Here is a 17,358-nt window from a genome sequence, read left to right on the forward strand (position 1 = left end):
CATTTTTGAAAAGGTGATTTGATTACATAAGAGGTGATCACAAAGAAATCACTGAATTGACGTCAGCTTGGCATTAGAGTAGAAACTAAATGTTTATCGCAGTCTGGTACGATAAAATCTTTGGCTATATTTTGATTGCTAAGAAGCAAATCTGTTTAAAAAGCGAAGTTAATTGAAGGATTGCTCTTGAATTTTATTTTTTTTTACAGATAGACGAAAGAAAGAAAGAAAGAAAATTAAAGCATAAAATAAAAGCTGTAGTCATGAGGGGCGGGTATACGCCACTGACAGTCACTGGTACACGCCTACAAATCAAATGATGCGGGCTTCCGTACACCACGTGGCCAGCAAACAGGGAAGCGTTGAGTCAGGGTTGAGCTCGTGCCTGTGTTTTTGCCGTCACGGAGGAGCGGCCTCTCCATTTCACGCTGTTATAAGGCGCAACGTGGATGGTAGAGACACTCTGCTTCAGAAGTTTGTAGCTGGATGAAGAAAATGGGCTCTTTTCGCTGCTCCGGGCCGAAGATGTTCAGCTTTCTCCTGATCTGCGTCACTTTGTGGAGCCACCTAAGCGGGAGCAGCGGGGCCAGCTCTTCCCGGAGACCTAACATCGTTCTGATCCTCACCGACGACCTGGACGTCGCTATCGGGGGTCTGGTCAGTAGGAGCTTATCTGAGAGTCATGACATTGTCTTTTTTTTAATGACATTAAACCAGATCGGATAAAGCTGACAGCTAACATTCCTGACAGCAAACATCATGCAAGCATCCGACAGAGTCAGCAGGCTTGTCAATCCATCACCACCAATGTTTTTATTATAATTTAAAAAACAAATCTAGAAGAAATGTTTTTAGCCAGCCAGAGGATGTTATGTTTATAAAGACTGGGTCTACGTAAATGAGTTGTTTGTGCTATAATAGCCAGTCTGACAGTAATGGTAATGCATAATAATTACAATAATCCCAAAGTAAACACTTTAAATCTGGTCTGTCAAACAGCACGATCTGATCTCAAGTGGGCTAGGCCCGTTAAACTATTACATGCACATTTATACACATATTTAAAAAGAAAGAAGTGTTATGCTTACAGAAGGTATAAAATGATTTTAACTGACCAGCTTTCATTTCTCCCCACTGGGCTTCCAGGCCCATTAAATCAGGCTTTTACTGGCCCAAAAACGATGCTAAAATAATTAAATTAGCAGTATAGAGCTAGATTAGTTAGCAACTTAAAGTTTTAAAATAAATGTCATGGAGACCAGGTGCGGTAAATGCGGTGCCCTTCTTTAGATTCACCTCTGCAGGTAAGAGTGCGAAAGAAATAACTGCCAAATTTTAAGATCATGCCAGGTTCACACCCCTCTTAAAAATGTGTAGAACATAAGCCATTATTTTAGGTTACATTTACTTTCATTTCATGAGAGATTTGTTTACAAACAGGTAATGAATAGCCCAAGATGTCTTTAAAAAAAGGCAAAATAGACCTGTGATCATGTGACGTGCATTACAGTTTACAGATGGGAAAGGCACAAAACCTCGGCAACAACATTATTTTCCCATCTTTAAATTAAACCAACTGATTTAAAGACACTTTCCGATCATTTTTACCCCTCCATGGTAAATCTGGCATCACTATCACACCAAGAACGGAAAATCTTTTTATTCAGAAATTAGTGTGATTAATGATTTCACTACAATGTTCATATTTTTTTGACCCACTCCTGGTCTTTATGCTGTTTAATGGACACTGCTGTTTAAAAGAGTAAAACATAACTCTGTAAAGTCACTGCGGAAAGTAACTGATGTGAGACAATAATCAAAACAAAAACTGCTGATACATACAAAAAAAAACTTGTAGGTTTTCTTATTTCTCGTTTCATCTGCTGATTCAAACCCACATGTACTCAGACTGATAGCTTGTAGATATGCCATCCAAAAACATTAAACTGCTGTGTTTCGCAGGTTAAATGTTGTTACATCATCAATGAAGGTCAGGAGTTGTTGCAGATCATGTGCCTTTATTTCTACTCTTAACCTGTGTGTGTGTCCAAAAACTCCTGACTACATGTTGATGCTTGACTTTGATCAAATTTACATCACACTGGTGACTTTCAAGCCACATCTAATATAAAGCTACTGATAGATATTGCCATTACCTAAAGAACAGCTTAATTTAAACATGATGCTAAATTTATGTATAAAATAAAAAATCATAACACATGCTGAGCCTTATTTTTGTCTTTAGTTTGAGTAAAGAGTCCAACTTTAGATTATTTTGTGCTGTTTTGGTACAAATTTTTCAGTTCTGAGTATCTGAACCTAGTATTACACGAATTCACCTTCAGTTGTAGCAGCAGTTATATTACAGAGCCACAGTATGTTAATCCATTTATTTTGTGCTGATTAGTGCACAAAATGCTCAGTGTTTTTCCAGAGGTGTGTAATCTCTGCTCTGTCTGAGACCACAGTCATGTGAAAAAGTGAGGGCACCACATGGAAACCTTTGGTGTTATTGACATCTTTGCACAAGCAAACATGTGGTCTGCTTTCAAACAGGATCTACAGATAAAGGTGAATAGTACAACAATGGATAAAATACTTTGCAGTTGAAAAGACTCTGTCATTGGGATCATGAGGTAATGCTGATTGCCCAGTTTAGCACAGATCATATGGGTGTTTTTCTTGATTGTCCACCAGTCTCAGACATCAGTTTGCTGACACTTTTGACAGATTTTGGTGGTTTTAATTGAAGTACTTCCTGTTTTATATAGTCCTAAAGCATTTCAGTTAATTAATCATGTCATAAACCTCAATTTCTCCTTCTGAGCCAATCCCCAATGTACATGCACAAGTCTGCTTTGGGCTTCTTGGAGACTTTGTCAGTTTTCTGACAGCACTTTTTGAGGATTTAGTGTTAGAGCTGAAGCATTTCTTCAAATTGTTTCGAATTTTTTTTTTTTTAATCCTTTGATAACAAGTGTTTTTTAAACCCTAAGAGAGATCCAGTCATCGGCATTTAATCTGAAATCCTTGATTATAATTTCATAAATGGGAAGATGTGATGAATGTACGTTTACTTACTTTTCCAGTGTTGCTGTTCCAATGCTGAACTAAACTTTGTGTTATTTATTATAGCATTTCACCCTCTGAAAGCACTGTTTCAAATAGATCAAATATTTGCTGGTCTAAAAAAAAAAAAAAAGCCGTTTCTATGACAGCGGCCTTCTCAATAGGACAAAAACTACATCCTGTTATTGCTGATGGCCAAAAAGCAAACAAAGAGTTTAAGTGCAGGTAATTTAATTAATGTCAGCGCATATAAATAAATAAATAAATAAATAAATATAAAATGTGTTTTCCTTTCAGAATCCACTGAACAAGACGAAAAAACTCATTGGTGACGCAGGGATGACCTTCACAAACGCAGTAAGTATAGCCTGCCTACTAGGGCTGGGCGATATGACCCAAAATTCATATCTCGATATTTTTTAGCTGGATGGCGATATAAGATATATATCTCGATTTTTTTTTTGATTTTTTTTTTTTTTTAAAGCCATAAGTTAAGAACAAAAAGAGAGTTCTTAGTCACACTGTGTCCCAGATGTCACACGGGCACTTTTATTTACATACAGCGTAGATGTACATGAAGAAATTACTCAAAAATAAATTATCAGCATTTATTAAGTAATCATGGTCCATAAATAAAAGAAAACAATGTTGTTTTTGTGCATAACAAAAAGCTCACAATTGTGCAGTCAAAATGTAAACTAATAGACGCTGAGCATAATAACAAAGACAGATTTCACAGCTGCACCACGTCTCTGAACAGGTGCCATTTGTGGTCCTTATACACACACAGTACATATCACTCCGCGAGGCTCCTCCTCGGTAGCCGTAATCCCCCGACAATCTATCAAGCGGTGCAGCTCCGTAGCTTAGCAAAGTCATATTAAAACATTTTTTGACAGATTGCTGAGCGCTGTGTACCACATAAAATCGGTTCGCGGTCAGTAAGCACAACCAGAATTCATACATAAGGCGCACTGTCGATTTATGAGAAAATGAAAGGATTTTAGGCCGTGCAGCCCCTCCGGGCTGCATGTCGTTAGCGCGGTTAGCTCGTTAGCACGTTGACGCCGTCCAGCCCCACGCACGGTAACTCGCTAACGGAGATTTTCCGCTTTCATCTTGTCATTGCCTGCAGGTGAAGCTATGGGGGAGGCGGAGTTGTGTTCAGTGAAGGAGAGGCGAGGCCGAGTAACGTTGCGTAGAGACAAAGGTGGACGAGAGAGAGGCAAACCTGCGGCTCCACAAGTATAATTATAACGTAACATAGACTATATCGATATAAACGATATTGTCACATCTTGTATCTCGTATGAAAATATAAATATATTTTAAAAAAAAACTCGATATATCGCCCAGCCCTACTGCCTACATGTTCCTCTTGTCATCAGCATAGACTGTATATCAAAGATGGACTTAGCTACTGTAATATCACCCATTTGATTTGTGAAATCTTTTGAAAACTGAGATCGTAGCTTCACGGCACAAATGCAGGAAGGACCAGGTTTTAAAAAACAAAAAAAACAGATATGCTACATGCTAATGCAGCAAGCTCCTAATCACAAGGTAGCTTAACCCTAAAGTAAACCCTGTTTTATGGTTCTTTTGGACACTAAATAGGACCATAAAATTTCAAATAACCATATGAATATAAAGTGAGACTTGACTTGACCAACTGGGACCATAAATTTATTGAGAAAGTGTTTAAGGTAATAAATTAATCAAGTAGGGAAAAAAAATTCTCGCCCACTTCTATATAACTTCTTTTTGCAATCAGAGGAGTCGCCCCCTGCTGGCCATTAGAAAGAACGACATTTTAAGACATTTTGCGCTAGCTTTACTTTTCAGACCCAACATTTTGTACATCTTTTATATACAGCTTTCAGGGACTATTAAGTGTATCGTTTTAGCCCTGCTTTGCGTCTGTACATTATTTTGTAGCATTATCTAAAATGACTTTACATAAAAGCTGCATGTAGAGAATCACAAGTCAAATATAATTAAAGAAAATCCTTTCAGTTTCGTCTCGCGTCTTTTTCCCTCAGTTTGTTGCCAGCCCGCTCTGCTGCCCCAGTCGTGCCAGCATCTTGACGGGGAAATACCCCCACAACCACCACGTCATCAACAACACCTTGGATGGAAACTGTAGCAGCAAAGCCTGGCAGAAGAGCGAGGAGCCGCACACCTTCCCCGCCTTACTGAAGGCCTCCGCTGGCTACCAGACATTCTTTGCTGGGAAATATCTCAACCAGGTGAGTGTCTCTTTTTTGCCAGAATCGGTGACTTGCCTTTAGTAAGAGGTTGTCCCCCTTTGTTCTTGTACTGTGCTGTTATCTGAAGAATGAAGGAGCTAAAAAATAATTTGTTGGTGTAATTCCCCTGTAATTAAATGGAATTGAAAAACACAGAATATTCTTTTTTTGTTTGTTTTTAACCACTACATTTCCAGAAAATTAGCTAATTACAGTTGTTTACAGTACTTAAAATGTGGAAACGTACAGTGTCATTTATCTCTTGTCCTGTAAAATTAGTTATGCACTACTTAAGTTTACTTAAAATATAATTATGTGTTTTTCTTTTCTATAAAATAACTTGGGTTATCCAATATCTAAAATTACTTGCATTATATTTTATTTAATTTTTCCTGTATGAACCAGATTTGTTGCCTCTTTTTCTAGTATACCTCTCTCTGAGTAGGTAAACTTTGTACATAAATATCATTATATTGTAATTTCAAATAAAATATATTGAAGTTTTAAATCGTATGCATGTGTCAGAGATGCATAAAAGTGAGGCATCTTTACTGCATTGTTCAGGAGACTGTCATTAGATGTGCAGTCATACGATCTATCATCTGAGGGTGAAGGTTACATCTCCCCTTGTGATTAACAGATGGTCAAATAGAGAACCAGAACGTCCTGTTTGTTAGGACGTTTAAAGTGTCACCAAAAAAGCCACTTGGGCCTGTTTTGCTACTTCTCCTTTTCACTCTGTCTTTGAGCATTTATGTACCAGAAAATGAAAGAACATTTTCAAACTGGATTGAGCAGGTCGAGTCCTGCAGAATAAACACGGCATGATTCACGTCATTGTACAGTCGCATACATCAGGTAGATCAATGTCACACAGTGTGGCTCGCAGGGAATTTGGAAGATAACTAAAAATCTTGCAAATGTCTCTACATGGAAATCAGCTGTGATGTCATTTATGTTTCAAATAAATAAATGATTTTCAACAAAATGTATTTCAACAAAAAATTAAACTTTTACACTTAAATTTTGTTTAAATACTGTTTTGCTGAGCAAATCGATCCTGTCTGAAAGGTGGAAATCTTTTTGAAACGTGGCGGTGAGGTCTGAAATGGAAACCATGAAGAACATATGCGTTTATATGTCGTGCTCATCTATTTTTTTTGCAGGGTAATTCTCTTCATCTGGTCATGCAGAACTGCACATACTCAACATTTATGCTATTTTGCAGTATGGGCACTCGGAAGCTGGTGGAGTGGAGCACATTCCTCCAGGTTGGAGTTACTGGGTCGGGCTGGTAAGTCTGAATGTTCACATTATTTGCTTTTATAGATCATGGACCAGTTTTAGAGCTTACCTTATTGTCGGAGACAGTCATGCAACTATAATCTCAAAACGATACCATTTCAAGTTGGACTGACTCCACAAGTTTCTGAGAAACTCAAATTCCTGTGGTCTGAGGAACATTTGGCCCTCTTTGTCTTTAGAGGTCTTATAAACCTAAGGGTTAAACTCCAGAGTAAAGAAACAGCCGTGAATTTGAGCTGTCATGTTTCACTGCAGCATCATTTTGCCTTGTGTTCGTCTGCTCTTCTATTACTGCTTTTATTCCTCAGCATTTTTCTTAGACAATCCAAAGTGTCTGTGGCTTCGCTGCTTCTTCTGAGAACTTGTTTAGAGACTCGGCTGCCTTTGCTGATTGGAGTCTTACGTTTTCTATTAGCAAATTCTGCATCTGCGATAAAGCTGCTCGTCTGTCTCTGTGAACAGTGATTGATGTATTGATCGTCACATGATGTGGTCATTTTGGGCGTCTGCCTGTTGATGCTATCAATCAAACTGAGTTTATTTAGTTCAACATCTGAGTTAAATGCTGCTCCAAAGGAAAATTCAGCTCCTGGAAATGAAGGCTTGTTTAAATCCTAAAACCATCATGTTTACTGCGAATTTCCCTGAAAAGTTAGGATTAAATCTGTCAGAAGAGAAGTCATTTACAAAGCATCTTATCCCTTAATTCCTAAGGTGCAAACCTTAACTGTTAATGCCGGGGAGAAGGACATATAAGAGTTTTAGATGTAGTACCATGGGAGCGTATCGAATTAACTCTCTGCTACTCTTTCCTTTCAAGTGAGGAAATAAAGTGCAGTTTGTATTCTGCGGTTAATGATCTTCTTCAGCTTCAGATGGTCTGCGCAGTACAACCAATGTAGTTCTTTCCCTGCTACTGATGGGAAATAGGACAAGTTCAGTATCAGAAAATTGGTCAGAAAATTGAGCATTATGTGTAATTTTTAAATCTCCATGACTTTGCAATAGAGATCTTGACTCAGCTGGTTGTATTTAGGTTATTCTTTATTAAAGCGAGGTTGCAGAATGTCTGTCTCACTTTTATCACCATCTTGACACACAAAAGTTGTTTGTTTTTTATCCATATTTTTCTTTGTTTTATTATTTCCATGAGTTCCCAGTTCATATTTAATGTTGCAAAAATGTGTATTTCTGATTAAATCAGATCTGATATGAAGCTACCTCACACACCACTGTGAAATGTAGGCAGTCATGTGGCTAAATAAGGAGACAGACTAATAAAAAGGCTAAAGTTAGATTTGTGTGGATTTACAGAAGGTCTCTAACTGGTTTGCAGAAGTCAGAGGTCACGTCCAGACTGCCGTGCAGACTGGTTTATCTTCACTGTCACTGGATGAACAAACACAGATTAGAGCCGTGGTCCCATGACTTGGAAGTTTATCATAACAAAGAGCGAGACTCATGCGATTTATATGATTTTGGCAGTTTAAGCCAATAATCCTTCTGGCGCTGCACCAGAGTCACTATCACTATGCTTTGAGGGAACTTTTAACAATATGTTTCCATGAACTGCAGCTCGTCTCTGATCATTGGTGACTTCATGTGATCAGCTGTGAGCAACAGTTGTAAGTGCTGTTTTTAAGAAAAATAATTAAATTTTAGTCAGTGCGAAAGAGGACTTTTTTTCTGAACCCTGAAGGTTTCCAGGTTTCTTAACCCTAACCCCGTGCATGGTTCAAAAATAAATATCAGGCTTTTTATATTGACTTCTTAAAATTCACTTCAGCTTCTTAGACCAAGATTATATAGATACATACTAGAGATGGCACGATACCACTTTTTTATGTCCGATACCGATACCGATATCATAAATTTGGATATCTGCCGATACCGATATGAATCCGATATAGTGTTTTTTAATCAACAAAACTGTTTTTTAAAATATCTTGCTGCATTTTGCAAGTCTGCAAGTTCATACTCAAGTTTAAAACAACAACTACACTAAAGCTATTCTGTTATACCTGTATACAAAAAAAATATTTCATAGTTCAGCAATACTGATCAATCTAATAAACTTAAACCTACACCATCCTCCCTATTCTGGTATTTTAAAGAGTACTTAGCGTAAATATTAAGCAACCTAACTAACAGGGTTCCAACTCCCAGCAACAACATAAATAAATAAAAAATAGAGAACCACCCCTCACGCGCCACCTCATGATGCTTAATCGACGTAATCAACCTTAATTTGATGCAGTGTGAAAAAAAATGCACAGAAATCAATTATTTTTCAAGAAATATTAAATAGATTCAACATCTTTCTTCAACAAAATTGCAGACTGCACAGATGGTACCTTCCCAAAGTAAAAAGTACTATAGCTTACTAGGGTGTATATATTAGACTTAATAGTCACTATATACAGTAATTGACTTCTATTCATTTTACATCAAATTAAAACTTTGGGTGTCAGATAATTATTTATTAAAAGCTAGACATTTTAAATGAGAATAAGAAAGAAAAGTCTGTCTTTGTGCCCCCTTTTCCCTGTTCATGCCCTATCGGCCCCCCTGGCTAAACTTTGCTAGATCCGCCCCTGCACAGTTACCAGCGTCAGCTACGTAGAAAAAGATCCTGGTGTAGAAAGAAATATTAAATAAATTCTAACAACAGCTTATCAAGCTTAAACGTGCTGCTGTTGTTCAGCCGCTGGTTTCCTCTTTCTGGTGCAAAGTGGGCCAAAAACAAACAAGAGAGACGGAGTCGCGACAGAAAAGCCGATCAGCTGATCAGTTTCACGATTGAAGTAGCAGCCGGAGAGCGAGAGGCAGTCGCTTGTTAAGCTTAACGTGGGAATGCTTTACAAACATTCAGAGATGGACTTACACACTTGCTTTACTTCTCTCGGGGATAACTTTGTCGGAGATGAAATGCCAGGTTGCTAGCGAAGCTCCACATGCTATCCAGACCACCGACAGGTCCGGCATGCCACAGCTGCTCTATCACGTGATGCATACTGCTCTGACGTGCTAACGTTCTGAGGTGAGTTACGGCGTGTTGCAAGTTTTGTGAGGTGCTTTCGTGATATTTAATGGATCGGATTACATTTTTTATTTTTCTCCGATATCCGATCCAGTAATTTAGGTCAGTATCGGACCGATACCGATACGTAATATCGGATCGGTCCATCTCTAATACATACATATAATACACTCCTGGAAATGATTTCTTCCACTAGGTGTTTTATTCTGTGTGATTTAAGGCTGGGAAATCTGAAATGAAGAGGATGGTACATGTGCTTACGTAATAATTTGCAGTTCTTTACACATGATCCGAGTGGCTCTTTAAACCTGAAGTGTTTTACAGAGTCGTGTCGTTTGTGTTTTCCAGGATAAAAACTCTAAATACTACAACTACACACTATCAGTGAATGGGAAGGCTCAGAAGCACGGAGCCGACTACAGCAAAGATTACCTGACAGATCTACTGGTGAGAGACCTTTGATATGACTGCACACCGTCCTTTACTTCATTTATATAGCCACAAATGTAAAGCATCCTTATCTTGTTACTTTAAAGACAGTTTTTGGTTCACACTTCCATTTTTAGGGACAAAATAGAAAAGACAGAATTCATGTCTGCTTGATAAATTACCGTAAAGGTTTTTGGGTGAAACCCCCCCCCCCCCCCTAGATTTTAAGAGAGAGGGCTCTACTCCGCTTTTTTTTGTTATGTTTGACTTAATATAATGTCAGAGAAAAAGAGGTAACTTCTTTTATATTGTTGGTAAGACCAACAGTCTGACAGAGAGACAGCCATGTACAATGATGTAAGGGTCACATGCAGAAATGATCAGCGATCAAAGGCTCTGATCACTCTCTTCCTCGTTCTCAGGCCAACATGTCTCTAGACTTCCTCCAGTATAAAACCAGCTACCAGCCGTTCTTCATGATGGTGTCCACGCCGGCCCCCCACTCCCCCTGGACGGCAGCACCTCAGTACCAGAAACGCTTCAACAACACCAAAGCTCCCCGAGATCCCAACTTCAACGTCCACGGGAAGGTAGAATTTTTTTTTTTTTTTAAAGTTCTTGCTGAATTTCGCTGGTTCCAAAGTAAGATGGAAGAAAGCGCTCTGTTAATAAGTTCTGTTGGGTTACATCAGTCTCTACGCTAAAGAGGACCTTGCTAATCATGATCACTTTCATTTCTCCCCTCAGGACAAACACTGGTTGATCAGACAGGCTAAAACTCCCATGTCAAACTCCTCCATTCGGTTTCTGGATGATGCCTTCAGGGGACGGTCAGTCGCTTCACCTCCTCACCTTCCTCTTTCTTTGCTCCACTTCCTTATTTCCTTTTTGAAACATCCTCCTCAGCTCCTTACCAGACCACTGCTTTCTGTCACCTTTCACATCCTCCTAATTCTCCTCCTTTCTTTTCACCTTCAGGTCTTAACATAGTTTCCCACAGATTTAGCTTGTTTTTGCAGCAGTGTGTGTGCAGCTCCTTTCTGGCCACCAGCTTTCTTAAATGAGTCAATATTAATTTAAAAATACCATTTATACGTTTCTCCACTGTAAATATTTTATTGGCCAAGTTTTTTCTGACATGAAATATAATCAGCTGCTTCATCCCCGAGTCTGTCATCCTTTGCTTGGACTCCACCATCACATTGTGCTTTACAGCCTCGATGAGCCTGGTGTAGTGGCCCAGAGAACACCTCTTAGTTTGTGCTATAGCCGACCAATGACAAGAAAACAGTCCTACAAAGGGTCAGCAAATCATCCAGAATGCAGCTACGAGGCTTCAGTTCAATTCAATTTTATTTCTACAGCACCAAATCACAACGACAGTCGACTTAGGCACTTTATACTGTAAGGTAGACCCTTACAGACCACTCATTCCCGGTTTATCTCGTCCTACAGGTGGCAAACGTTACTGTCAGTGGACGACCTGGTGGAGAAAATAGTGAAGAGGTTGGAGGTCAGAGGTGAACTGAACAATACCTACATCTTCTTTACTTCTGATAATGGATATCACACAGGTATGTCTGTGCGAGCGCTTTTTGTTTTTTATTTCAACATCTACAGTTTTTCAGAGGATAGTTTAACATTCACAAGGTTTTTAGTGTGGTAGGGTTTGGTTAGCTCTCACTGCTAATTGTTTCCCACCCTTTTATACCTCCAAAGGTTTAAAACATGAGAAACAAAACTGCTTTAAAATTGTCAGTACTGTTGAAAATGTGGCCAAATCTCAGTCACAACCTAAAAGTGACGTCTCAGATGATAAGAAGTGCGTGAGACTTGTTTTTTGGATGCAGAGTAAAGAAAATGAAAGGACTCTGTTCCTGTTTCAGGTCAGTTCTCTCTCCCAGTGGATAAAAGGCAGCTGTATGAGTTTGACATCAGAGTTCCTCTCATGGTCAGAGGACCAAATATCAAACCCAACCAGACCAGCCAGGTACACACACACACACACACACACACGAAAGATGAGATGCCCTTGCTCTCTAATCAATATTTAGTATTTATCATTATTCACTGATCCTCTATTAATACAGTTACTGTTGAAATCATATTCTCTGTCTATATTATAATCTTATAACCTCTGACATATTTAAGGAAATGGTTCCAGTATAGGTTTTTTTTAAAGCGTTACTATCATAAAAATTAAACGGATGCTATATTCTTTCAAGATCCAGGCCAGTGTTTAAGTTTCCATTCACTTTAAGTTATCTATAACTCCCTCACAGATCACTGCATTCTGTTTTTGTTTGCATTTTACACATATTTACATCGGGGTGTAAACTGAGAGCTAAAAACTGAAACAATTAACATCATATCACCAGAAACTCAGTGGAACCACCCACAATCCAGAAAGTTTGAGAACATTTGCAGTTACTTCTACCTGCATATGTTTTGGCTGAATATTATTATCCTTGTTGCTGGTAGAAAACATTGACTTTAATTGATGTTTCACACTTTGTTGCCATTGATGTTTTTGGTATTAGTTCTTGGTTAAATAAAGTAAAAGTAATAAAGCAGTAAATATTAGTCACCTATGTGTTATAAATAAATGCATATCCTGTTTTTATCTTGTTAGTGGATTTATATTCAGTGTAGCAGCATGAGCCCTCCTGTTGGTCCCAAAAAGAGGAAAAGCAGCAAAGAGAGGAAAAAAATCTACTTTGAACAGATGCACAGGATCTGTGTTTAGAGATGGTGCATCCATTTTGCTGGCCACATTTGTTGGATTGAGTGTTTCTTTTGTCTTTCCAGATGTTGGTAGCGAACGTTGACCTTGGCCCGACCATCCTGGACATCGCCGGGTACAATGTCAACAAGACCCAAATGGACGGCATGTCGTTTCTGCCAATTATGGTGAGAAAACTAAGCTTGTGTTCTGCTTTTGTTGTCTATAATACAAGGTAAAGGAGACGGTTGAATATTAATATGCTTAGTCAGACCCAAGTACACAAATAAATCCTTTTATTTGTAGATATTTTTACATCATCAAATGTTGATCAATTGCCACATCAACACATTACTAATAATATAATAAGAGGTAAATGACAACTTATCAACAAAACTCAGTAACGATTATTAGGTAACAAAATAAATTTAAAGTCACACTTGTTCATATCTGTGTGTGTCACCAGGAGGGGAAGATGAACGGCAGCAGTTGGAGAACAGACATCCTGGTGGAGTACGAAGGCGAGGGCAGGAACAAGTCGGACCCTGCCTGCCCGCTACTGGGTCCCGGAGTGTCGGTATGGAAACAGGGATGAAGTAAAACTTTGTTGTTGTTGTGGGTTGTTTTGTTTTTTGGGGGTTTTCAGCGGCACCAAAAATTAAACACCAATAACAAACGTTTTTTCTATAGGAGTGTTTCCCAGACTGTGTGTGTGAGGACTCTTACAACAACACTTACGCCTGTGTGCGCACCATCGCCCGCTCTTCCAACCTGCAGTACTGCGAATTTGATGACAATGAGGTATAGTATTGTATTTATTTGCTTTTGATTTTCAGTCTTTAGCAATTTGTCAAGCTAGCCAGCTAACATTTGTATTCAAATGTTATTTTTGTTGGCACTAATGTTAGGCAAGATGGCTACGATTAGCTGTGCAACTTAGCTGTGCTGCATTAATCTGGTGACGGTTAGTTCATAAAGCTGAACTAACCAAAAGTGCTCCTTTTTATATTTTTGTGTAAGAAAGTGAGCACATATCCTTAATATAGAAATCAGTCAAGCAACTGGGACAGTTGGGAATGTCTCACTTTTAAGTTAACATCTGTTGCAGCGCTAGTGATAAAAGAGGATTTACCATGTGAAAAAATGCTTCGTATAGCACGTTTAAAAGCGCTGTGTGCAGGTTTTGAAAGTCTTTGATTTGCTGGCATCTAGTGGTCAAATCGAGAATGGCATGTCCTTGAGTTTCTTCAGTTTTGAATCATTAGCATATTTCACAGATGTCTATGTTCTGTAGGTTTTCGTAGAAGTCTACAACGTGACTGCAGACCCGTACCAGCTGACCAACATTGCAAAAACCATTGACAAGGAAGTCCTGGAGAAGATGAACCACCGGCTGATGATGCTGCAGTCCTGCTCCGCACAGTCATGTCGGACACCCGGCGTGTACGATCCGAGGTCTGTTCAGCAAAAATCTGCATTTTATCTTTTTTTTTTTTTTTAAATCAATAAAATTATATGTAAATTCTCTCACACTTTTGGGAATTTAAATGTTTATCCCGTGCATTCACTTTTTTCTAAACTATTTAAATCATGGCTATTGTATAAATACACAATTACTGTGTACTTTTCATGTAATGAGTTGTGATTTCTTGATAAATACCTTGAAAATAAAAATATCCTGTTACTCAAGAGTTCTATTTAAGTCAGCAATTAGTTTTTAATTAATTAATTACATTTTTTTTTTACCTTTCTAGTAAAGTTTTCCAGGCTCTATTAACACACAAGCATTAATTATTCTACCCTGTGATATTTTCCTCCCCTCAGGTATAAATTTGACCCACGGCAAATGTTTACCAGCCACAGCTGGAGGCTCAGCAGACTCAGGCAGACAGTGAAGTAGGAAGACTGCGAAGGATGTGGGGAAGCTGGGGAAGAAAGGCTGCGTTGAGTGATGTATTCAGCCTTTCCTGATGTTGTTGCCTTGTTGTCGGGCCTCCTGAGCCAGTCTCTTTGTAAGATGAGGATGGAGAAGGGATCAGGTGGGGGTCATATTATGGCGCTGCTGGAAGATAGGAGGCCCACCTTTTAAACTGTCTGTTTGGACTGCTTTTCAATTATTTTGTCAGTAGGTGTGAAAGAGAGCCAGATTATTCAGAACTGATTTACACGAGGCAAGCCATGAATTAAAACCCTGTTTTCATATAAGCCTTACTTTGCACTGAACATATCACTTTAATTCCTTTCAACTACTCACTCTTCTAAATGTTTAATTTATGGTTGAACACTTGAATTTATCAGAGAAAGCTACAGAGCCCTTACTTTCCCATTAGGTGTGACTGTTTTTCCCCCCCTATCTCATGCACTCATTTTAAATTTTACTATAAATTCACTTATATGACTTTGCTCACTGTGAGTGGCATAAACTGCAGTTCCTCTAATGGCCACTTGAGGGTGGCTTCAAAAGTGAGGCAGTCCCAATAGATTCCCCGTGTTAAAATGTCAAACTTAGCACTAGAAATAAACACATTTACAGGCTGCTACAAAAAGCAGTTCTGGTCTTTACCGTTAATCTAACTCTTCATAACAACTGTAAGGTAGTTTAATTTAAAAATAACCCATTTATTTTAGTTATATTATGGTATAAGGATTATATGATCAGGCCCTCTTTAACTGGTGGATGCCAGCATAGATTTACTTCAGGTACTTTGAGTAACTAAACCGGAATTTCAACTTTATTTTTAATGCCTTTGTTCATTGTAGTTGTTTGACAAATAATGTGACCTGCTGTGTAGTTAATGATACAAAAGTCTGTCCAAGAAGTTTCTACTCCAATTTTAGTTGTTGTTGTTTTGGGGTTTGTTTTCTTTTTTTATTTTGCACCAATTAGTAAACTTGTTTCTATTCAAAGCAGTAATCTAATCAATGGAGCCATCTGCGTAAAACTAGAAAACAGACTAGACAGTATTTTTTTTTTTTTTTTCCTTACAATATTTCCCCTGAGTAAAAACAAGTGCTGACGTTAGCTGAAAACTTTGGTCTTTGGACTGGAGGATGAACCTATCTTGCAAACCACTACCTAACACCGTAAAACTTTCTTAGGTCAAACTAAAACTTTTTTAGCAGATTTTTCTCCGTTATACTACAGCTGTATGCATTCATTACAGACACGTAGGAGTTTATAATAAATAATCCTGTGCGCACGATAAGGAAATGGCACCTTAAGGGACTCTAGGGGCTCTGCAGAAAGTTGTACTTGAAATACTTCGGCAAATACAAGCTCTAAACTGCAAACAAGGCTCCACTTTAAGATTTTCGTAAACAGTTCATGTATTCAGGTTAATTTTATCAGGTTTAGAGCAAAGTTCTCAGAGCAAAAGAGGTTCCTCTGACAGGCCGAAACAAATAGATCTTACAATTATTTAGCAAGTAAATTTTAAATTATCAGAATTATACGACTGATTAATCAACTCAAGTTCAAGCCACAGTCACATTACCCTCTCAAGTTGCCCTGCACATCCTCCTGTGATGAAGGTAGCAAACAAAATTTGATCATTTCAGTCTCCCAGGTTTTATATGGTAACTCTAACACGATCCCCCTTCCCAATTTAGCACAATGTCCAAGATAAACGACGAGTGTTTGTTTTTGAGAGATTACACAAAACAAAAAACTTTTAATTTTAATTAATAAGGGTTTTTTAAAATTAAAAATAAGAGTTTGCTGACATTATTCTGCCGACCCCTCAATTAAATTCCGATTGAATCCTTGGCACAAGACGAGATATGCCACAGGTTGCCAAAAATAGGAGGACAGCAAGTCAGATGTAGCAACAGTACAGAGCATCCTGTAATCTTTCAAAATAAAAGACCGTGCACCAAACAACCCTTCCAAAACCATCCTAGTGGGGAAAAGATGGAGCAAAACTACATTTCTGATGCACTTCTCAAACTTGAGACACACAAATTCATGGCCTACGTGAACTGAAAACATTGTGCTGATGTTCAAACTTGTAAAATTTATGTTCAGTAAGATGTGTGCAGATCACTCTGAGGTGGAAACCTCAGAGGGAAAATGCTAAACATCTGTTTTTAAAACAGACTGCGTGTCATGTTGACTGAGAACCGAAAAGACTTTCCTATGTTCTACTGTCTTGTTACTCTTTAATAATATTATTGTGTTCATGTATTGCCTCTTGCTCTGTATTCAAAAAACTGGACTGAATTCACGTGATCATCGAAATCCTCCACTGGACTGTTTTGCCGCCTCCCCCATACAACTGATCACTGATCGTATCTTGGACTCACTGATGCACTTTCCGCTCTGTCAGAACAGTTCAGTCGTTTTGGCACCCTTGAGTAGTTTTTGATTATGTATTTTTGGCTTGTGTTTTTGTCCAAATAAAGATCTATTCTAAAGCAATCACGTTCTGCTTCAGTTTTTCACTTTAAAAAGGTCCCAAAGTGTCCCACACTGCCTGAAATATTTATTAAATTACATTTCTGACCTGCCTCAGTCCTACTGTCATTCAATCACTGCAGTTAATAGC

General features: G+C 38.4%; 1 protein-coding gene across 2 annotated transcripts; it reads left to right on the top strand.

The window, feature by feature from the left end:
* The first annotated feature begins 339 nt into the window (after window positions 1-339).
* Window positions 340-17,231, top strand: gnsa (glucosamine (N-acetyl)-6-sulfatase a). 2 transcript variants are annotated; one of them, XM_085251609.1, is made up of 14 exons: window positions 340-657; window positions 3,367-3,426; window positions 5,112-5,318; window positions 6,547-6,612; window positions 10,012-10,110; window positions 10,515-10,682; window positions 10,840-10,922; window positions 11,548-11,666; window positions 11,979-12,082; window positions 12,901-13,002; window positions 13,281-13,391; window positions 13,505-13,615; window positions 14,109-14,269; window positions 14,639-17,231. In XM_085251609.1, the coding sequence occupies exons 1-14, from the start codon at window positions 487-489 to the stop codon at window positions 14,712-14,714; spliced, it is 1,638 nt and encodes a 545-aa protein (XP_085107735.1). In that variant the 5' UTR covers window positions 340-486; the 3' UTR covers window positions 14,715-17,231. The 2 variants fall into 2 exon arrangements, with proteins under 2 accessions (XP_085107735.1, XP_085107736.1); XM_085251610.1 differs by lacking the exons at window positions 340-657; window positions 3,367-3,426 and adding an exon at window positions 4,147-4,314.
* Window positions 17,232-17,358: the final 127 nt, after the last annotated feature.

Source organism: Mchenga conophoros, linkage group LG17 (assembly GCF_057382185.1).
Source record: "Mchenga conophoros isolate Kocher_MC1m ecotype Shallow Benthic linkage group LG17, M_conophoros_male_GT1.1, whole genome shotgun sequence".
Taxonomy (NCBI): Eukaryota; Metazoa; Chordata; class Actinopteri; order Cichliformes; family Cichlidae; genus Mchenga; species Mchenga conophoros.

What these genes read in the sequence shown, in the direction of transcription:
- gnsa (XM_085251609.1), top strand. Translation starts at nt 487, where the DNA reads ATGAAGAAAATGGGCTCTTTTCGCTGCTCCGGGCCGAAGATGTTCAGC. An exon ending in ACGTCGCTATCGGGGGTCTG is followed by an intron (nt 658 to 3,366) that starts GTCAGTAGGAGC and finishes TTTTCCTTTCAG; the next exon opens with AATCCACTGAACAAGACGAA. An exon ending in TGATAATGGATATCACACAG is followed by an intron (nt 11,667 to 11,978) that starts GTATGTCTGTGC and finishes TTCCTGTTTCAG; the next exon opens with GTCAGTTCTCTCTCCCAGTG.